Source organism: Martes martes (genome assembly GCF_963455335.1).
Source record: "Martes martes genome assembly, chromosome: 1".
Classification (NCBI taxonomy): domain Eukaryota; kingdom Metazoa; phylum Chordata; class Mammalia; order Carnivora; family Mustelidae; genus Martes; species Martes martes.
The window spans coordinates 90,490,476-90,508,777 of NC_137888.1; the positions used below are offsets into that span (position 1 = coordinate 90,490,476).

The 18,302-nt window shown below is 36.5% G+C and overlaps 1 protein-coding gene across 2 annotated transcripts in view; it reads right to left on the bottom strand.

The window, feature by feature from the left end:
• Positions 1 to 18,302, bottom strand: part of ZBBX (zinc finger B-box domain containing) — a gene marked incomplete at both ends in the record, with an annotated part of 113,051 nt that overhangs the window by 90,351 nt on the left and 4,398 nt on the right. For both annotated transcript variants that reach the window (XM_080818224.1, XM_080818223.1), the window contains 4 exons: positions 1,850 to 1,959; positions 2,843 to 2,891; positions 15,707 to 15,794; positions 18,112 to 18,225. In XM_080818224.1, coding sequence (XP_080674350.1) covers positions 1,850 to 1,959; positions 2,843 to 2,891; positions 15,707 to 15,794; positions 18,112 to 18,225 — 361 coding nt within the window. The remainder of the gene's footprint in view (positions 1 to 1,849; positions 1,960 to 2,842; positions 2,892 to 15,706; positions 15,795 to 18,111; positions 18,226 to 18,302) is intronic.

Here is an 18,302-nt window from a genome sequence, read left to right on the forward strand (position 1 = left end):
CAATGAGAAGTTAGAGAACCGTTGGAACCCATTTGGGGGCTTTTTTTTTTTTTAATTTCACTTCATAACTTTTAAGGAAAAAAAATAAACATCATTTGAAGGAAAAAATAAAAAGACCTGCACATAAATATCCAAGGCAGCCTTAAACACAGTAGTAAAAAACTGGAAACAACCCAACTGTCATTCAGTATGTCAATGAATAAACAGATTGTGGTATATTGTACAATGGAGTACTACTCAGTAATTCAAATGAACAAACTACTAATAAATGTAATAACATCAGTGAATCTCTATGTGGAATAAGAGAAGCCTTACACAGAAAAATAGAATGTTATTTCTTACACAGAAAAATATATACCCTATCATTCCATTTACATAAAGTTCAAGAATAGGTGCCACTAAAGGTATGGTGCAAAAAATCACAAGAACTTTGTAGTGGAAATTAATTGGAAAATGCACAAGAGAACTCTCAGGGGTATTCTCTTACATTGAAGGGGGTGTAAACATTTGTCAAAAGTCTTCTACAGATAATCATATCAAAAAATGGGCAGAAGATATGAACAGACACTTCTCCAATGAAGACATACAAATGGCTATCAGACACATGAAAAAATGTTCGTCATCACTAGCCATTAGAGAGATTCAAATTAAAACCACATTGAGATACCACCTTACACCAGTTAGAATGGCCAAAATTAGCAAGACAAGAAACAACGTGTGTTGGAGAGGATGTGGAGAAAGGGGAACCCTCTTACACTGTTGGTGGGAATGCACGTTGGTGCAGTCACTTTGGAGAACCGTGTGGAGATTCCTCAAGAAATTAAAAACAGAGCTTCCCTATGAACCTGAAATTGCACTACTGGGTATTTACCCCAAAGTACAGATGTAGTGAAAAGAAGGGCCATCTGTTCCCCAATGTTTATAGCAGCAATGGCCACAGTCGCCAAACTATGGAAAGAACCAAGATGCCGATTAATGGACGAATGGATAAGGAAGATGTGGTCAATATACACTCAGGAGTGTTATGCCTCCATCAGAAAGGATGAATACCCAACTTTTGTAGCAACATGGACGGGACTGGAAGAGATTATGCTGAGTGAAATAAGTCACGCAGAGAGAGTCAATTATCATATGGTTTCACTTATTTGTGGAGCATAACAAATAACATGGAGGACATGGGGAGATGGAGAGGAGAAGGGAGTTGAGGGAAATTGGAAGGGGAGGTGAACCATGAGAGACTATGGACTCTGAAAAACAACCTGAGAGTTTTGAAGGGGCGGGGGGTGGGAGGTTGGGGGAACCAGGTGGTGGGTATTAAGGAGGGCACGTATTGCATGGAGCACTGGGTGTGGTGCAAAAACAATGAATACTGTTACACTGAAAATTTAAAAAAAAATTTTTTTTAATTAAAAAAAAAAGTCTTCTAATTGTACATTCAAGGTCTATCTCACAGTAAGTGCATTATACCTCAGTAAAAAAAGAGAGAGAATAGGAGGAGAGAATATGATGAGAGCAAGTGTAGACACCTCCTTAGAAGTTTTACTAACAAGGGTGCAGAGGGAGATGTGGTGGTCATAGAACTTTTGGTGTAGTTTTGCTTTGGAAAGTACCGCAACATGTTTGTGTGCTGATTGGCATGATCCAAGAGAGAGAGGAAAGGAGGAAGGTGATATCCTTAAACTGGAATGAGAGGATGAGATGCAGTGCATTGAACGGGGCAGCATGCACACTTCACCTTCAGCAACAACAGCAAAGGAAAAGTATCTGGCTCCCACAGCAGGTCGACTTGGGAGAGGTGAGTGAGGCCATGTGAAAGTTAGGTTCTAGTACCTTTTTATAGTGCACATACCAGCAGAGCAGCTTTGTTCTCACACTGTCCACAAACCTTCCCTTTTATCTTGGATTTTTTACTTTCAGAAGGATTGGCCATCTTATAATTAAGTTGTGGTTTCACTGGATCTGGAAGAAAAGAAAAATGTCAGACCAATTAGTTTTCTGACTGATAAAGTAATGAACTTAAGCACATTTCTAAATTCTCAAAGAGTATTTTAATATTAATTCCCCAGTAAGAATGGTGTGCAGGCAAGTCTACTCTTCCCAGTAAACTGTGGAAACCACAGTCCCCCCTCATAGCCCCCTGTGACCTCAGGGCCCATATACGTGCCCATACCCATCCTGCTTAAAACTCACTTGAATTGGACAAGTGAAATTACAGAATGTCAAAAACTGTGTTCTTGATAGAATCCCTATGGCATTCTGTCCCATATCTGGATCAAATTAAATGAATCTCACAGAAAACAACCTTCTATAATAAATGTTACATGTATTTCTAGAATTTGTTCTACCAAATTATCTTATCCATTCAAATTAAATACATTTATCCTCTATAAAAAATTTACTTCTTTTGGATTTACTGTGAATTCAAAATTGATTTTTGATTTTGCTATTTTGAAATAATTAAATATAAAACTATTTTCAATATTCTTTTAGATTCCTAGAGTAGAATTTCAATATATAATTTTATACTGCTCAATTATCTTCCTGGTTAAAAGATTATATAAGTAAAGTTACAGAATAGTACTATCAAAGTCCTCACTTTGTAAAATGTTACTATAATATTCATATTTTAAGTTGACATTTTTTAACATAAAATAAGGCTGCCCTCCCCCCAAAATAAATAAAATGGATTTGAATATCAAAACCTCACATGAGAGTCATCATTTTGGGTTTTAGAATCATTATATAGCACAAACAATTCTAGCACTTTAATTATCTACGTACTTCAAATGAAAAAGAAAAGTTATAGCTTTAGCATCTAATAACACAGTGGTAAACTGTTTACCTTGAAGTTGCTCCTTCAGTAATTTTAATTTCACTTTTCCAGTAGAAAGCTGTATTAATGAAATGGATTATTTGTCAGGTATATATTCTCTTATTCAAAGAATGTTTAAGTTACTAACAAAAATGGTAGAGAGCCATAAAATTTTGGTGCATCTTGAGCAAAACAAACATTTGAGAGAATAATATAAAATTAATAGAAAATCATGATTAAAATTTATATAGAACTTTGAAGGAAGAGCAAATACAAAAAAAAAGGAATTTGGGGAAATATCTAAACCACTTTTAAAAACATGTCATAAATTATGTTTTGAACAAAAATAATTATATATCCTCATGAAACTATTTTAGGAAAGCACTAGTATTCAAACACTGTAAAGGCTCAGTAAGCCTTTTCTATCTCTGATCTTTCTGAAACACACAAAGTCTAATATTTGTACAGACTAAATCTAAACTGAATTCTGACTGAGCCACTCTGCTTACATAACTTTAGAAGCCAATATTATCTTATTTGTCTAATTTGGAGAACCACATATTTAAGCATCATAGATTTAACCTTCAATATATTAGCTGTGATCCCTGACTGTCCGAATTTATAGACAAAATATTGAGTAAATAAGCTTCACCGTTAGGTGTTTCAAATAGTCACTTAAAATCCTTGGATCTTAAGATTTTAAGAAATAAAACAGACTCACTAACTGTATATACTTGCCTTGGTCTTATTAAAACCAACATTCAAAGTACACAAATGAGCATGGAGGAATGGTGCACATTTACACAGACCCTGTCAATTCATGCCTAGTTTTCAATTTTCAATTTGCATGCTCAATTGCCCAATTTGTACATGAGAATATGAGAACAACAGTTGCCTCTATGTTGGTGGCTGTACCAACTGCAGTCATCTTTGAAAATTTAGGCATAATTATTCTCAGTGAATCTAGTGGTTTTGCTTCAAAAGGACATTTTTTTGTTCACATTCTTCAAGTAGCTGCTCAGATGCTATGTACCAAACACAGCAGAAAAGAAAATACGATTGAAATAATCAACTTTTATGTGAATCACACTCTTATTTTTAAACTGAAAATATTATACAATTTAATCTCATTTTTCATAACAAAATTATCTGTTATTATTACTTTAATGATACATCTGAATTGCAACTTGGTCAAGGTGGTTATAGGCTACCTGGGCAGGATGGCTATGCCAAAACAAATTGAACCCATTATTAGGGAAATTTTATAATTTGTTTTTATTATTGTAAATATTTTTCAGCTCTATAAATATGGCCATATTTACTTCAAATGATTCAAACTGCATAAAAATATTTCAGTGAACAAACTGCTAGCTGCTATTTTTAGGCAGCTAGAATTTCCTCCTAAGTCTGATTTTCATCTGTTTGGAAGAGTCTAGGGTCAGGTAGGGTTGGACCAGGGATACACACATCACACACACACATCCATATGTATATACACATATGTACACGTATGTATGTATATGCACATACATGTATATCTAAAACATCAGTAATTTGATATCCTGAAGCCTATGCTTTATTAACCCACTTATGCCTCCACCAGAGAATACTGAAGGGGTATACTGAGGGCCAGGGAAGCTTAGTGGTTGTACTATACAGACATATCACATGGGTCCTGGGAGTCAGACAATGCTGTCATCATCAGCCTCCTTGGCATTGACAAATGCCTCCAAACTCCCACCAATGCCCTAATCTTCCATGCTGGGCCCACACTCCTCCCATGAGTAACTTTTTAAAATACTCTTATTCTTAATACAATTAGCTACATAGGGGAGGAGTCAAGATGGCAGAGAAGTAGCAGGTCGAGACTACATCAGGTAGCAGGAGATCAGTTAGATAGCTTATCAAACCATTGCAAACACCTACAAATCCAACAGGAGATCGAAGAGAAGAAGAACAGCAATTCTAGAAACAGAAAATCGACCACTTTCTGAAAGGTAGGACCAGCGGAGAAGTAAATCCAAAGCGACAGTAATATAGACTGCGGGGGGAGGGGCTAGCTCCTGGCAAGTGGCGGAGCAATGGAACACTAAATCAGGACTTTTAAAAGTCTGCTCCACTGAGGGACATCGCTCCAGAGGCTAAACCGGGGTGAAGCCCACATGGGGCCAGCGTGACCCCAGGTCCCGCAGGGTCATAGAAGGACCGGAGGTGTCTGAGTGTCACAGATCTCACAGGTATTAGACAGGGGAAGCCAGCTACAGAGACAGCCGAGGAGTGAGCTCTCAGCTCAGGGTTACCTTGAACTGGTCGCAGGCTAGGTGAGCTCGGAGCGCGGCGAGAGGCCAGGAAGATGGGGGTGATTGGGCTCTTTTATCTGAGGGCGCACTGAGGAATGGGACCCCGAGCTCTCAGCTCCTCCTGGCCAGAGACTGGGAGGCCGCCATTTTCATTCCCGTCCTCCAGAACTCTACGGAAAGCATTCAGGGGACAAAAGCTCCTGAAAGCGAACCCCAGTGGATTACTTAGCCCAGGCCCTGGTAAAGGCGGTGCAATTCCGCCTCGGGCAAAGACACTTGAGAATCACTACAACAGGCCCCTCCCCCAGAAGATCAACAAGAAATCCAGCCAAGACCAAGTTCACCTACCAAGGACAGCAGCAGAATTCCAGAGGAAGAGAAAGCAAAGCACGGAAATCGTGGCTTTCTCCCCATGATTCTTTAGTCTTGCGGTTAGTTTAAAATTATTTTTTAATTTTATTTTTTTTCTTCTGCTAAATTTTTTTTAACTTTTACCCCTTTCTTTTTTAAGGTTTTTTAACTAGTTTATCTAATATATATATTTTTTCTTTTTTATATTTTTTCTTTATTTGTTTTCTTTTTTACTTTTTTTTTTTTCTGAACTACTTTTTATCCCCTTTCTCCCCCACACGATTTGGGGTCTCTTCTGATTTGGTTAATCAGAAGAGACCCCACCTGGGGTCTTTGCCACCCTTTCAGTATTTTATTTGCTCCTTCATATACTCTCATCTGGACAAAATGGCAAGGCGGAAAAACTCACCACAAAAAAAAAGAACGAGAGGCAGTACCAAAGGCTGGGGACCTAATCAAAACGGACATTGGTAATATGTCAGATCTAGAGTTCAGAATGATGATTCTCAAGGTTCTAGCCAGGCTCGAAAAAGGCATGGAAGATATTAGAGAAACCCTCTCTGGAGAGATAAAAGCCCTTTCTGGATAAATAAAAGAACTAAAATCTAACCAAGTTGAAATCAAAAAAGCTATTAATGAGGTGCAATCAAAAATGGAGGCTCTTACTGCTAGGATAAATGAGGCAGAAGAAAGAATTAGTGATATAGAAGACCAGATGACAGAGAATAAAGAAGCTGAGCAAAAGAGGAACAAACAGCTACTGGACCACGAGGGGAGAATTCGAGAGATAAGCGACACCATAAGAAGAAACAACATTAGAATAATTGGGATTCCAGAAGAAGAAGAAAGAGAGAGGGGAGCAGAAGGTATATTAGAGACAATTATTGGAGAGAATTTCCCTAAAATGGCAAAGGAAACAAGCATCAAAATCCAGGAGGTGCAGAGAAACCCCCTCAAAATCAACAAGAATAGGTCAACACCCCGTCACCTAATAGTAAAATTTACAAGTCTTAGCGACAAAGAGAAAATCCTGAAAGCAGCCTGGGAAAAGAAGTCTGTAACATACAATGGTAAAAATATTAGATTGCCAGTGGACTTATCCACAGAGACCTGGCAGGACAGAAAGAACTGGCATGATATATTCAGAGCACTAAACGAGAAAAACATGCAGCCAAGAATACTATATCCAGCTAGGCTATCATTGAAAATAGAAGGAGAGATAAAAAGCTTCCAGGACAAACAAAAACTGAAAGAATTTGCAAACACCAAACCAGCTCTACAGGAAATATTGAAAGGGGTCCTCTAAGCAAAGAGAGAGCCGAAAAGTAGTAGATCAGAAAGGAACAGAGACAATATACAGTAACAGTCACCTTACAAGCAATATAATGGCACTAAATTCATATCTCTCAATAGTCACCCTGAATGTTAATGGGCTAAATGCCCCAATCAAAAGACACAGGGTATCAGAATGGATAAAAAAACAAAACCCATCAATATGTTGCCTACAAGAAACTCATTTTAGACCTGAAGACACCTCCAGATTTAAAGTGAGGGGGTGGAAAACAATTTACCATGCTAATGGACATCAGAAGAAAGCTGGGGTGGCAATCCTTATATCAGATCAATTAGATTTTAAGCCAAAGACTATAATAAGAGATGACGAAGGACACTATATCATACTCAAAGGGTCTGTCCAACAAGACCTAACAATCTTAAATATTTATGCCCCTAACATGGGAGCAGCCAACTATATAAACCAATTAATAACAAAATCAAAGAAACACATCAACAATAAATAATAATAGCAGGGGACTTTAACACTCCCCTCACTGAAATGGACAGACCATCCAAGCAAAAGATCAACAAGGAAATAAAGGCCTTAATTGACACACTGAACCAGATGGACATCACAGATATATTCAGAACATTCCATCCCAAAGCAACAGAAGACACATTCTTCTCTAGTGCACATGGAACATTCTCCAGAATAGATCACATCCTGGGTCATAAATCAGGTCTCAACTGGTATCAAAAGATTGGGATCATTCCCTGCATATCTTCAGACCACAATGCTCTGAAGCTAGAACTCAATCACAAGAGGAAATTCGAAAAGAACATAAATACATGGAGACTAAACAGCATCCTTCTAAAGAATGAATGGGTCAACCAGGAAATTAAAGAAGAATTGAAAAAATTCATGGAAACAAATGATAATGAAAACACAATAGTTCAAAACCTGTGGGACACAGCAAAGGCAGTCCTGAGAGGAAAATATATAGTGGTACAAGCCTTTCTCAAGAAACAAGAAAGGTCTCAAATACACAACCTAACCCTACACCTAAAGGAGCTGGAGAAAGAACAACAAAGAAAGCCTAAACCCAGCAGGAGAAGAGAAATCATAAAGATCAGAGCAGAAATCAATGAAATAGAAACCAAATAAAACAATAGAACAAATCAACGAAACTAGGAGCTGGTTCTTTGAAAGAATTAATAAGATTCATAAAACCCTGGCCAGACTTATCAAAAAGAAAAGAGAAAGGACCCAAATAAATAAAATCAGGAATGAAAGAGGAGAGATCACAACCAACACCAAAGAAATACAAACAATTACAAGAACATACTATGAGCAACTATACGCCAGCAAATTTGACAATCTGGAAGAAATGGATGCATTCCTAGAGACATATTAACTACCAAAACTGAACCAGGAAGAAATAGAAAGCCTGAACAGACCCATAACCAGTAAGGAGATTGAAGCAGTCATCAAAAATCTCCCAAAAAACAAGAGCCCAGGGCCAGACAGCTTCCCAGGGGAATTCTACCAAACATTTAAAGAAGAACTAATTCCTATTCTCCTGAAACTGTTCCAAAAAATAGAAATGGAAGGAAAACTTCCAAACTCATTTTATGAGGCCAGCATTACCTTGATCCCAGAACCAGACAAGGATCCCATCAAAAACGAGAATTACAGACCAATATCCTTGATGAACTCAGATGTGAAAATTCTCACCAAAATACTAGCCAATAGGATCCAACAGTACATTAAAAGGATTATTCACCACGACCAAGTGGGATTTATTCCAGGGCTGCAAGGTTGGTTCAACATCTGCAAATCCATCAATGTGATACAGTACATTAATAAAAGAAAGAACAAGAACCATATGATACTCTCAATAGATGCTGAAAAAGCATTTGACAAAGTACAGCATCTTTTCCTGATCAAAACTCTGCAAAGTGTAGGGATAGAAGTTACATACCTCAATATCATCAAAGCCATCTATGAAAAACCCACCACGAATATCATTCTCAGTGGAGAAAAACTGAGAACTTTTCCACTAAGGTCAGGTACACAGCAGGGATGTCTGTTATCACTACTGTTATTCAACATAGTATTAGAAGCCCTAGCCTCAGCAATCAGACAAAAAAAAGAAATAAATTAAAGGCATCCAAATCAGCAAAGAAGTCAAACTATCACTCTTTGAAGATGATATGATACTATATGTGGAAAACCCAAAAGACTCCACTCCAAAACTGCTAGAACTTGTACAGGAATTTAGTAAAATGTCAGGATATAAAATCAATGCACAGAAATCAGTTGCATTTCTCTACACCAACAACAAGATAGAAGAAAGAGAAATTAAGGAGTCAATCTCATTTACAATCGCACCCAATACTATAAGATACCTAGGAATAAACATAACCAAAGAGGCAAAGAATCTATACTAAGAAAACTATAAAGTACTCATGAAAGAAATTGAGGAAGACACAAAGAAATGGAAAAATGTTCCATGCTCCTGGATTGGAAGAATAAATATTGTGAAAATGTCTATGCTACCTAAAGCAATCTACACATTTAATGCAATCCCTATCAAAATCCCACCCATTTTTTTCAAAGAAATGGAACAAATAACCCTAAAATTTATATGGAACCAGAAAAGACCTCAAATAGCCAAAGGAATATTGAAAAAGAAAGCCAAAGTTGGTGGCATCACAATTCCAGACTTCAAGCTGTATTACAAAGCTGTCATCATCAAGATAGCATGGTACTGGAACAAAAACAGACACATAGATCAATGGAACAGAATAGAGAGCCCAGAAATAGACCCTCAACTCTATGGTCAACTAATCTTCAACAAAGCAGGATAGAATGTCCAATGGAAAAAAGACAGCCTCTTCAATAAATGGTGTTGGGAAAATTGGACAGCCACATGCAGAAAAATGAAATTGGACCATTTCCTTACACCACACACAAAAATAGACTCAAAATGGATGAAGGACCTCAATGTGAGAAAGGAATCCATCAAAATCTTTGAGGAGAACACAGGCAGCAACCTCTTTGACCTCAGCCACAGCAACGTCTTCCTAGGAACATCGCCAAAGGCAACAGAAGCAAGGGCAAAAATGAACTATTGGGATTTCATCAAGATCAAAAGCTTTTGCACAACAAAGGAACAGTTAACAAAACCAAAAGACAACTGAAGGAATGGGAGAAGATATTTGCAAACAACATATCAGATAAAGGGCTAGTGTCCAAAATCTATAAAGAACTTAGCAAACTCAACACCCAAAGAACAAATAATCCAATCAAGAAATGGGCAGAGGACATGAACAGACATTTCTGCAAAGAAGACATCCAGATGGCCAACAGACACATGAAAAAGTGCTCCACATCACTTGGAATCAGGGAAATACAAATCAAAACCACAATGAGATACCACCTCACACCAGTCAGAATGGCTAAAATTAACAAATCAGGAAATGACAGATGCTGGCAAGGATGCGGAGAAAGGGGAACCCTCCTACACTGTTGGTGGGAATGCAAGCTGGTGCAACCACTCCGGAAAACAGCATGGAGGTTCCTCAAAAAGTTGAAAATAGAACTACCCTATGACCCAGCAATTGCACTACTGGGTATTTACCCTAAGGATACAAACGTACTGATCCGAAGGGGCACGTGCACCCAAATGTTTATAGCAGCAATGTCTATAGTAGCCAAACTATGGAAAGAACCTAGATGTCCATCAACAGATGAATGGATAAAGAAGATGTGGTATATATACACAGTGGAATACTATGCAGCCATCAAAAGAAATGAAATCTTGCCATTTGCAACGATGTGGATGGAACTAGAGGGTATCATGCTTAGTGAAATAAGTCAGTCAGAGAAAGACAACTATCATATGATCTCCCTGATATGAGGAAGTGGAGATGCAACATGGCAGGTTAGGGGGGTAGGAGAAGAATAAATGAAACAAGATGGGATCGGGAGGGAGACAAACCATAAGTGACTCTGAATCTCACAAAACAAACTGAGGGTTGCTGGGGGGAGGGGGGGGGAGAGGGGGGTGAGGTTATGGACATTGGGGAGGGTATGTGCTATGGTGAGTGCTGTGAAGTGTGTAAACCTGGCGATTCACAGACCTGTACCCCTGGAGATAAAAATACATTCTATATTATAAAAAAATTTAAAAAATTATTAAAAAAAACAATTAGCTACATAATTTTTTTCCATTTTCTACTGCTTGTCCTTATATCCTGGTTTCCTGCCAGTCCATAGAGCCCTTATTAAATAGTCATTTATCCTATCACTTAAACCTTTCCTAAAAACACCTCTTGCAAAAGTTCCCATTAATAGGACTCACCTTGCTTCAGACACAACCTTCTCCAAAGAACCCTCCAGAGGAACTAGCTCCATTTCTACTCCCTTGTACTCACCAGGAGAGAAGAAAATCTTTCTCCCTGTTTGGTCCTCAGTGCTGCTTCCAGAATATCGCTCTGATCTCATCGTTCTACAAAGATGCCTCTACTGAAGTTCCTCACCATCTGTGGACCACTTTCATTAATATCCACGATCCTCTTCCACCTGAACTATAGCAATCTGCTCAGTATTTCTCTCCATCACAGTTCTGAGTGATGATCGTAGAGATTTCAGTGTCCATGTTCACCTGACACTCTGATGCTGAAAACCCTCCACCATGCTGACTACTATGAACATCTAAGTGCCTCTTCAGCCACCTGACCATTATGACCAAACCTTAAACCTAAGCAGCAATCTGAAAGGCCACACCTTCATAAGCCCAGACTCAGCTTCTCAGTGCTAAACATGATCACCCTACCTCCTTCCTCTTAGACCTCTACGTCTATCTACCTACCATTGTGATGAAATAATCCTGACTGGGTCCCCTACAAATCCATGCTCTTACGGCTCTTCAGCAGTCTACTTATTCATTTTGTGCTAAACCTCAATCATGACTCCCACAATGGCTATTTCAAATGTTCCCCATTCTGAAAGACTCACATTCACCCCATTTCCCCCTCCTTATTATGAGCAGATGATCCTGCCTTCAAATTTACTACAAATGCTGAGGTCTTCCCATTAAAATCTTTCCACGGCTTCCTGCCTCACCTCCTGTCAAATGCAACCTCTAAAATATTACCTTTACTGCCACCTGTTTTGTCTTCTGTCTTTCTTACCAGATGCAGTGTGTCCTTCTTCCATTGGCCAAGGCCTACCTGAGTAGCCATCATTTCAAAGACTACACCCCAGCAACTGGCACCTTTCTCATTTGCATCTTCTACATTGCCCCCACTAGTGAGTCCCATCCCTCAGCTACAAACTGGCTCACATGTTTCTGATTATAATAAACAATATACAGTTGACTCTTGAACAATATGGGGGTTGGGGCACCAATTTTTGGCTTCCCCAAAACTTAACTGCTGATAGCCTACTGTTGACTAAAAGTCTTACAGAGAACATAAAAAGTTGATCAACACCTATTTTGTATGTTTTATGTTTATATGCTGTATTCTTATAATAAAGTAAGCTAGAGAAAAGAAAATGGTATTTAGAAAGTCATAAGGAAGAAAAAATACACTTATAGTACTGTACATACATCTATTGAAAAAAAATCTGCATATTAAGTAGACCTGAACAGTTCAAATCTGTGTTGTTCAAGGGTCAACTGTAATAAAGTCTTTCCTTGATCCTGTTTAATCCTTGAGATGTCACCCACCATTCTCATGCTCACTACAACATTAGACTTTATTCACTGCCATCCACCTTTCTTCCTGTAACCAATTGATATTTTTCCATCTAATATCAAATCAAATTCAGTGTTTTTTAAGAATTCTAATTCTCCACAAACATTTTCAGCCAATGTTACAATTGGTTTCACAAACATAATCTTAGCATTGCTTAAAACTCTGTGAAGTAGTTAGCAAATATTGTATGTTTACAAATATGATAACAGAAGCTCAGAAAAGTTAAGTGACTCACCTAAAATCACAGAGCTAATGAAATGAGTCAGGATTTTAGTCAGTATGAATGAACATAGGGTTTCTTGACCTTGCTACCATTGACACTTTAGGCCAAGTAATCCTTTGGTGGCGAGGCTGTCCAGTATGTTGTAGGATGCATACCAGCACTCCTGGTCTGTAGCCACTAACATTCATTAACCAAAAACCTGAAACCCTCTTGGTGGGGATAACTAAAAATGTCTCCAGACATTGCCAAATGTCTCCTAGGGGGCAAAACTAACTCCTGTTGAGAAACACTGGTCTAAAATCACAGCCAAAACACCCTCCTTTACTTTCATTTTCTCTGAAATTACATTACTTGGGTTCTACCATTCTTCCTCTTCTCAAGCTCCCTTTACTGGAGAGCTGGAAAATCACCTTAGCACTAGCTTGAAAGCCTGCATTCCAAATCTTGGCCCTGATGCTTGACCTTGAGCAAGTGAACTTTTTTTATGTTAAATTACTTCACCTGTGGAATTGGAAAAATAACAACTGCCTCTCAAGAGCAATATAAGCACTTAATGAGATAAAACAGGAAAAGCAGCTGAACTATTGACTGGTATAAAATAGATAGTGATTATCAATATTAAAGTTCTCTTTTACCTCCATATTCCTTGAGCTTTATCCTTTATACCCTTCTTCTCCCTTTTATAAATTCTTAGGAAGCATATTTACTCTCTTGGCTTCAACTAACACATTAGAAGTCAAACAAAATTCTAAATCCTCAAAATTTGCTAGGTAGAACCTAAATGTCCTAGAAAGAAAATAAGGAAGGAAGGAAGGAAGGAACGAAAATGAAAGAAAGAAAGAAGAGAAGGGGTAAATATGTGAGGTAGGAATGGGTTAATTAATCCTATGGGTGAAATTTTTTCACAATGTATACGTACATCAAATCCTCATGCTGTTACACTTTAAAATATCTTAAAATTGTAATTATCAGTTACCTCAATAGAGCTGGGAAAAGAAGGAGAGGAAGGAAGAAAGGAAAGAAGGAAAGGAGGGACGGCAGGAGGAAAGGAGGAAGGAAAGAAGAAGGGAGGGAGGGATTTCTAAATCCCAATTTTTTTCAGCTTCTGTCTTTATTCTACCTCATTGTCAATCATCCTGATATCAGTTATACATTTGACTTCCTCCTTTCCTTTCTCACCACTTTTTTGGTTCCGTGGTTTCCTTCATGTCTCTTCTGCTACATTCTAATTTAGACTCTTCTCATTTGACCTCTAGATTCTTTTACTAGTCTTCTAAATAGTCTCTCTGTCTATTTATACTTTGGAGGCTACTATCTATACTAGTGGCCTCCAAAGTAGCATGTATGCATGCCTGAGGGAGCTCAGGAAAAGACCAGAAGGTAGAAATGAAGTTTGTGTCATCCTTAAAAAATGTCCACAATTTGTTTTATAATACACATGATATATTAGTAAACTATCATATCTATAAATAAGTTATATTTATAAATAAATGAAAAGTTCATGTATAGAAAAGTTCATGATCAAAATACATCCTTTATTGATGTGGGACATGATGAAAATAGTTTCAATATGACTTATTCTATCCTCTATTTATAAACTCCTAATGCCCTGGATATTTAAACAAAATCAGCCATCATAAATCATCACCTTAATCCTGCTGTCTTCCTGCTCAAAAGCTGTCATGGAATTCCATTCCCACAGTGAAAGAGTCAAGACTCTGAACTCTGTTATTCCCTCCTGCCCTAGCTCACTTTCTAACCCCACCTTCCAGAGCTCCCTAAACCCCATGCTTTCACATATGACTCAATTATGAGGTTTGTGGGGCCTGGCATTATGATTTATTCATCATTTTTTCCTTACAAAGACATCTAGAAGACTCTCAACTATTTGTAGAACTAAAGTATTTTTTCCCAAACACAGATGGTTTATACACTAAATGGTTATGACAAAAATGACATATTGATTTTTCCTATTCTCATATGTACCTCATCTTTTACATTAGATGAGGATCTCCTTGAGAACAAGGATAATACACTATGTGACAAAGGAGGCACTTAATAATTGTTATTGAATAAATAAGTCAATAATCACAGAGTCAGCATTTTTATTATATTATATTTCAATAACATCTAAAACATGGAACACTATCGCAGAAAGATCATGAGAAATGGGAAGTGGATTATAATCCAAAAATTAAAGAAACATATCTCAGGAAGAGAATGACACTAAAGAATAAAAAGCTTTTTTGAAACCAGAAAGGTTAGAAGCATCAAGTAAGATGTTTATAGATGCCAACTAGTCCAAAGAAAGTTTAATGATAGGTATATAAAAGAGAAAAAGCTATATAACTTAAGACTTACGAAGTCACAGATCTTGTACTAAACAATCCAGAAACAAAACAGCTTTCCTTACATAAAGTCATTCATCTTGTTTTAATCTTAAATATAAAGTAATGTTATATTTTATAATACACAGTAAAGCTAAAGCAATTCTACAGCTGGGAAACCTGAAAACATTTTTTCCTTGGGTATCTTCACACATAGACTCAATAGTATATGAATAATAATTATTCAAGCAAAACATAAATACTATTAAACAAATGTGATTATAGGAAGACAGAAAAAAGTCTGTCCTTTATTACATCAAATAACTTAGTTTTCATCTTAATATAAAACTACATAGTTGTATTTCACATACTTGAAACCAGAACTGACTGAACTGTATTAAAAAAAATCAGTCTAGAAAAATTCTATTCAAGGTGAATTCTTGAAAATCATCTTGTCGATGAAAAACAAAATATATCTGAATAATAAAAGCTATAAATTAACCCATAAAAATTAATCAAAATCCAATAATATGCAGTTGTTAAAATAAGAATAGTAGGTTTCTTAAGTATAGAAGGGAATATAAGATCTGAAAAATTAATTTATATCTCTTCACTGAGTAAATTCCCTGAGAGCCAAATGGTATTTTCTTACCTTAATATTTCCTTTATTTTGTGACATCGTGTGTGATTGATTACCCAATTTTCCCACTCGTCCAGATTTCCAGTGATATCCACTTGACCTTTAATATATATAAACAGAAGATGAAATGTAATTACTAAATACATTTCTCCTTTTAATGAAAACAAATATATTTTCCCTGTTTCAAGAAATGATATTCAATCATTAACATGTAACAGACCACCACAAAATGAAAATGAAATATCAATAATGCCATGATATCCTCAGCAATTCCAAAATACAGCTCTACCATATTTGGAACTGTTGAGAAGAAATGAATAAAAGTAAAATGTCCAAACACAGATGAAGAATTTCATTTTTTAGACATTTATGATGATTAAAGATAGCTTTACTGATTTATAGGAAACTTTACAGATTGTTGTGCAGTTTTAAAACCTAAGTGTCTACAAATGTAAAGAGGAAAAGGAAGCAAAATAATACCCAAAATATTTGGCAGATCTACTAGTGATGAATTCCATGTATAAGACTACAAATCAGTTCCCACATTGAAAGGTAACAGAGATGAGAAAGAAGGCAAACTGTTTAATTTCCAGTTTTCAAAGCACTTTTGAATCTCACAAAATTTTCTGAAGTCAGCAGGGCAGAAGTCCAATTCTCGCTTAAAAAATAATGAGACAAAAACTTCCCCAAGGTCACACAGACAATAAATAATAAAGCCAAGGTCAGAACATTGGACTTCTATCTTCCTGACCAGTGAGTGGCAGGTTCTCATTCTAGCAGTGACATTTACTATCTATGTGACATTAGAAGAACACTTACCTCTTCTGAAAACTCAGTCAAGCTTTAGAACATTTTTTAAAACATCTAGAAAAGGTTCCTCAGCTAATGAAAACCCACTCTTGAGGCTGATTTCAGGAACTCTGATTCACAAATATTTCATGAGCCATTGAGAAGTGCAAACTAAGTTCATTGGATCATTAAAAGAGGAGCAGCAAAATATACAATATATTTTATCACCTGGGATGACATATGACATTGAGATCCTTGATTAAATCAATGCTCTGTTATTAGAAAAGGTGTGTGCATATATCATGAATATTTTTCAAAGAATCAGATTCTAAAGATAAACACTACTGAAGCTAAAGTAAACGTTTGAATTTTATTTAATGGTTCAGAAGGTATTGCATGGATATTTGATGATATCACTTGGATATTTGATAAGACCAAACAAAAGCAAATTTAATATACAAAAAGCCTGGTGAGATTTAGTACCAGCCAAAGCACATGAGACATGCACTGTTATCCTTGTAGGAGAAAAGTATACATTTTTGAAGCCTATCTGAAAGACAATATTCCTAATATCTACCAAAATATAAACTGCACATACACTTTGACCTAAAACTTAACACTTTGATACTCTTGCATGTGTAAGCAAAAATATACATAGATGCATGTTCACAGTAGCACTTACAACTACAAAACTGAGAAAATTTAATAAAGATCTGAAAAATACACAAAGAAATATTATGTGGCCTTTAAAAGAATGAGATCAATTGCATGCTGATGTGGCTAGAGTGCTAAGATGTATTAAGTAAAAAAAAATAGAGTATGAATCATTTTATAGATAACCTCACTTGTAAAAATGTAAAAGATATGTGAGAAATACACAAATACACATTCATACAAATACACACACACACACAGGCTTACACAAAGATAAGATACTTGTGGGGAAAAAAAACTTAATTGTTAAAAGCAGAGCTACAAATGTGCTGAGACTCAGCCTACAGCTAAGAAGAAATAATTTCCATTACATAACCATCAGCTCTCTTTTATAGTCTACGCTTATTATTTTTATAATAAAGGAAAATGCCCAGTAAAATTAGTATAGATATGAAGTACAATATTAGAGAGTACTCATTAATAAAATTTCAGCTAAAACATATTTGTCTAAAAATATTTTAAACATCCTTGAGGGTTTGAATGGTTCTTATAGATGAACATGTAAACTCCTGCCCCCACAAAGTCTTTTCTTAAGTAAAAATGACCTTAAACACAAACGCAATCTCCTATGGATGGCAGCTTTATGAGAGCAAAGGCCAACTTCTGCTTTTCTGTGCTAAACATCCCAGACTTTAATGGTTCACAAGAGTCATGTAAAAAGAGAAATAAGAAAGTGTAAGATCAAACAAGGTCCAAAGGAAACAGAAGTAATGGTAATTTTCAAAAGCAACATTCCTTACAGCATAAAAGACACAAAGAAAAAGTAGGAGAAATTTACTACTATTTGTTCATCAGGAAAAGCCAGAAATTATTCATTCAGGGAAGATCTTTTTTGGAATGATATATTAATATATGAAGTAATTCTTTACCCAAGTCAGTTTATTCCTCTCAAATTCCCTAAAAATGTCACCTACTCTCTTTCTTCCTTTTCTTTACTCCGGGCTGATTGGAATTCCTGTAGCTTCTTTTCCATCTGTTGATTCTCCAGTTCTAACTGGACCTTCTCCATCCTCAGTTCCTGAGCATTTCTGAGTAAGAGTTAAACACAGAATGTTCATTTGTGGTAAACAAACAAATAAGCAAACAAAGGCAAAATAATTTTATA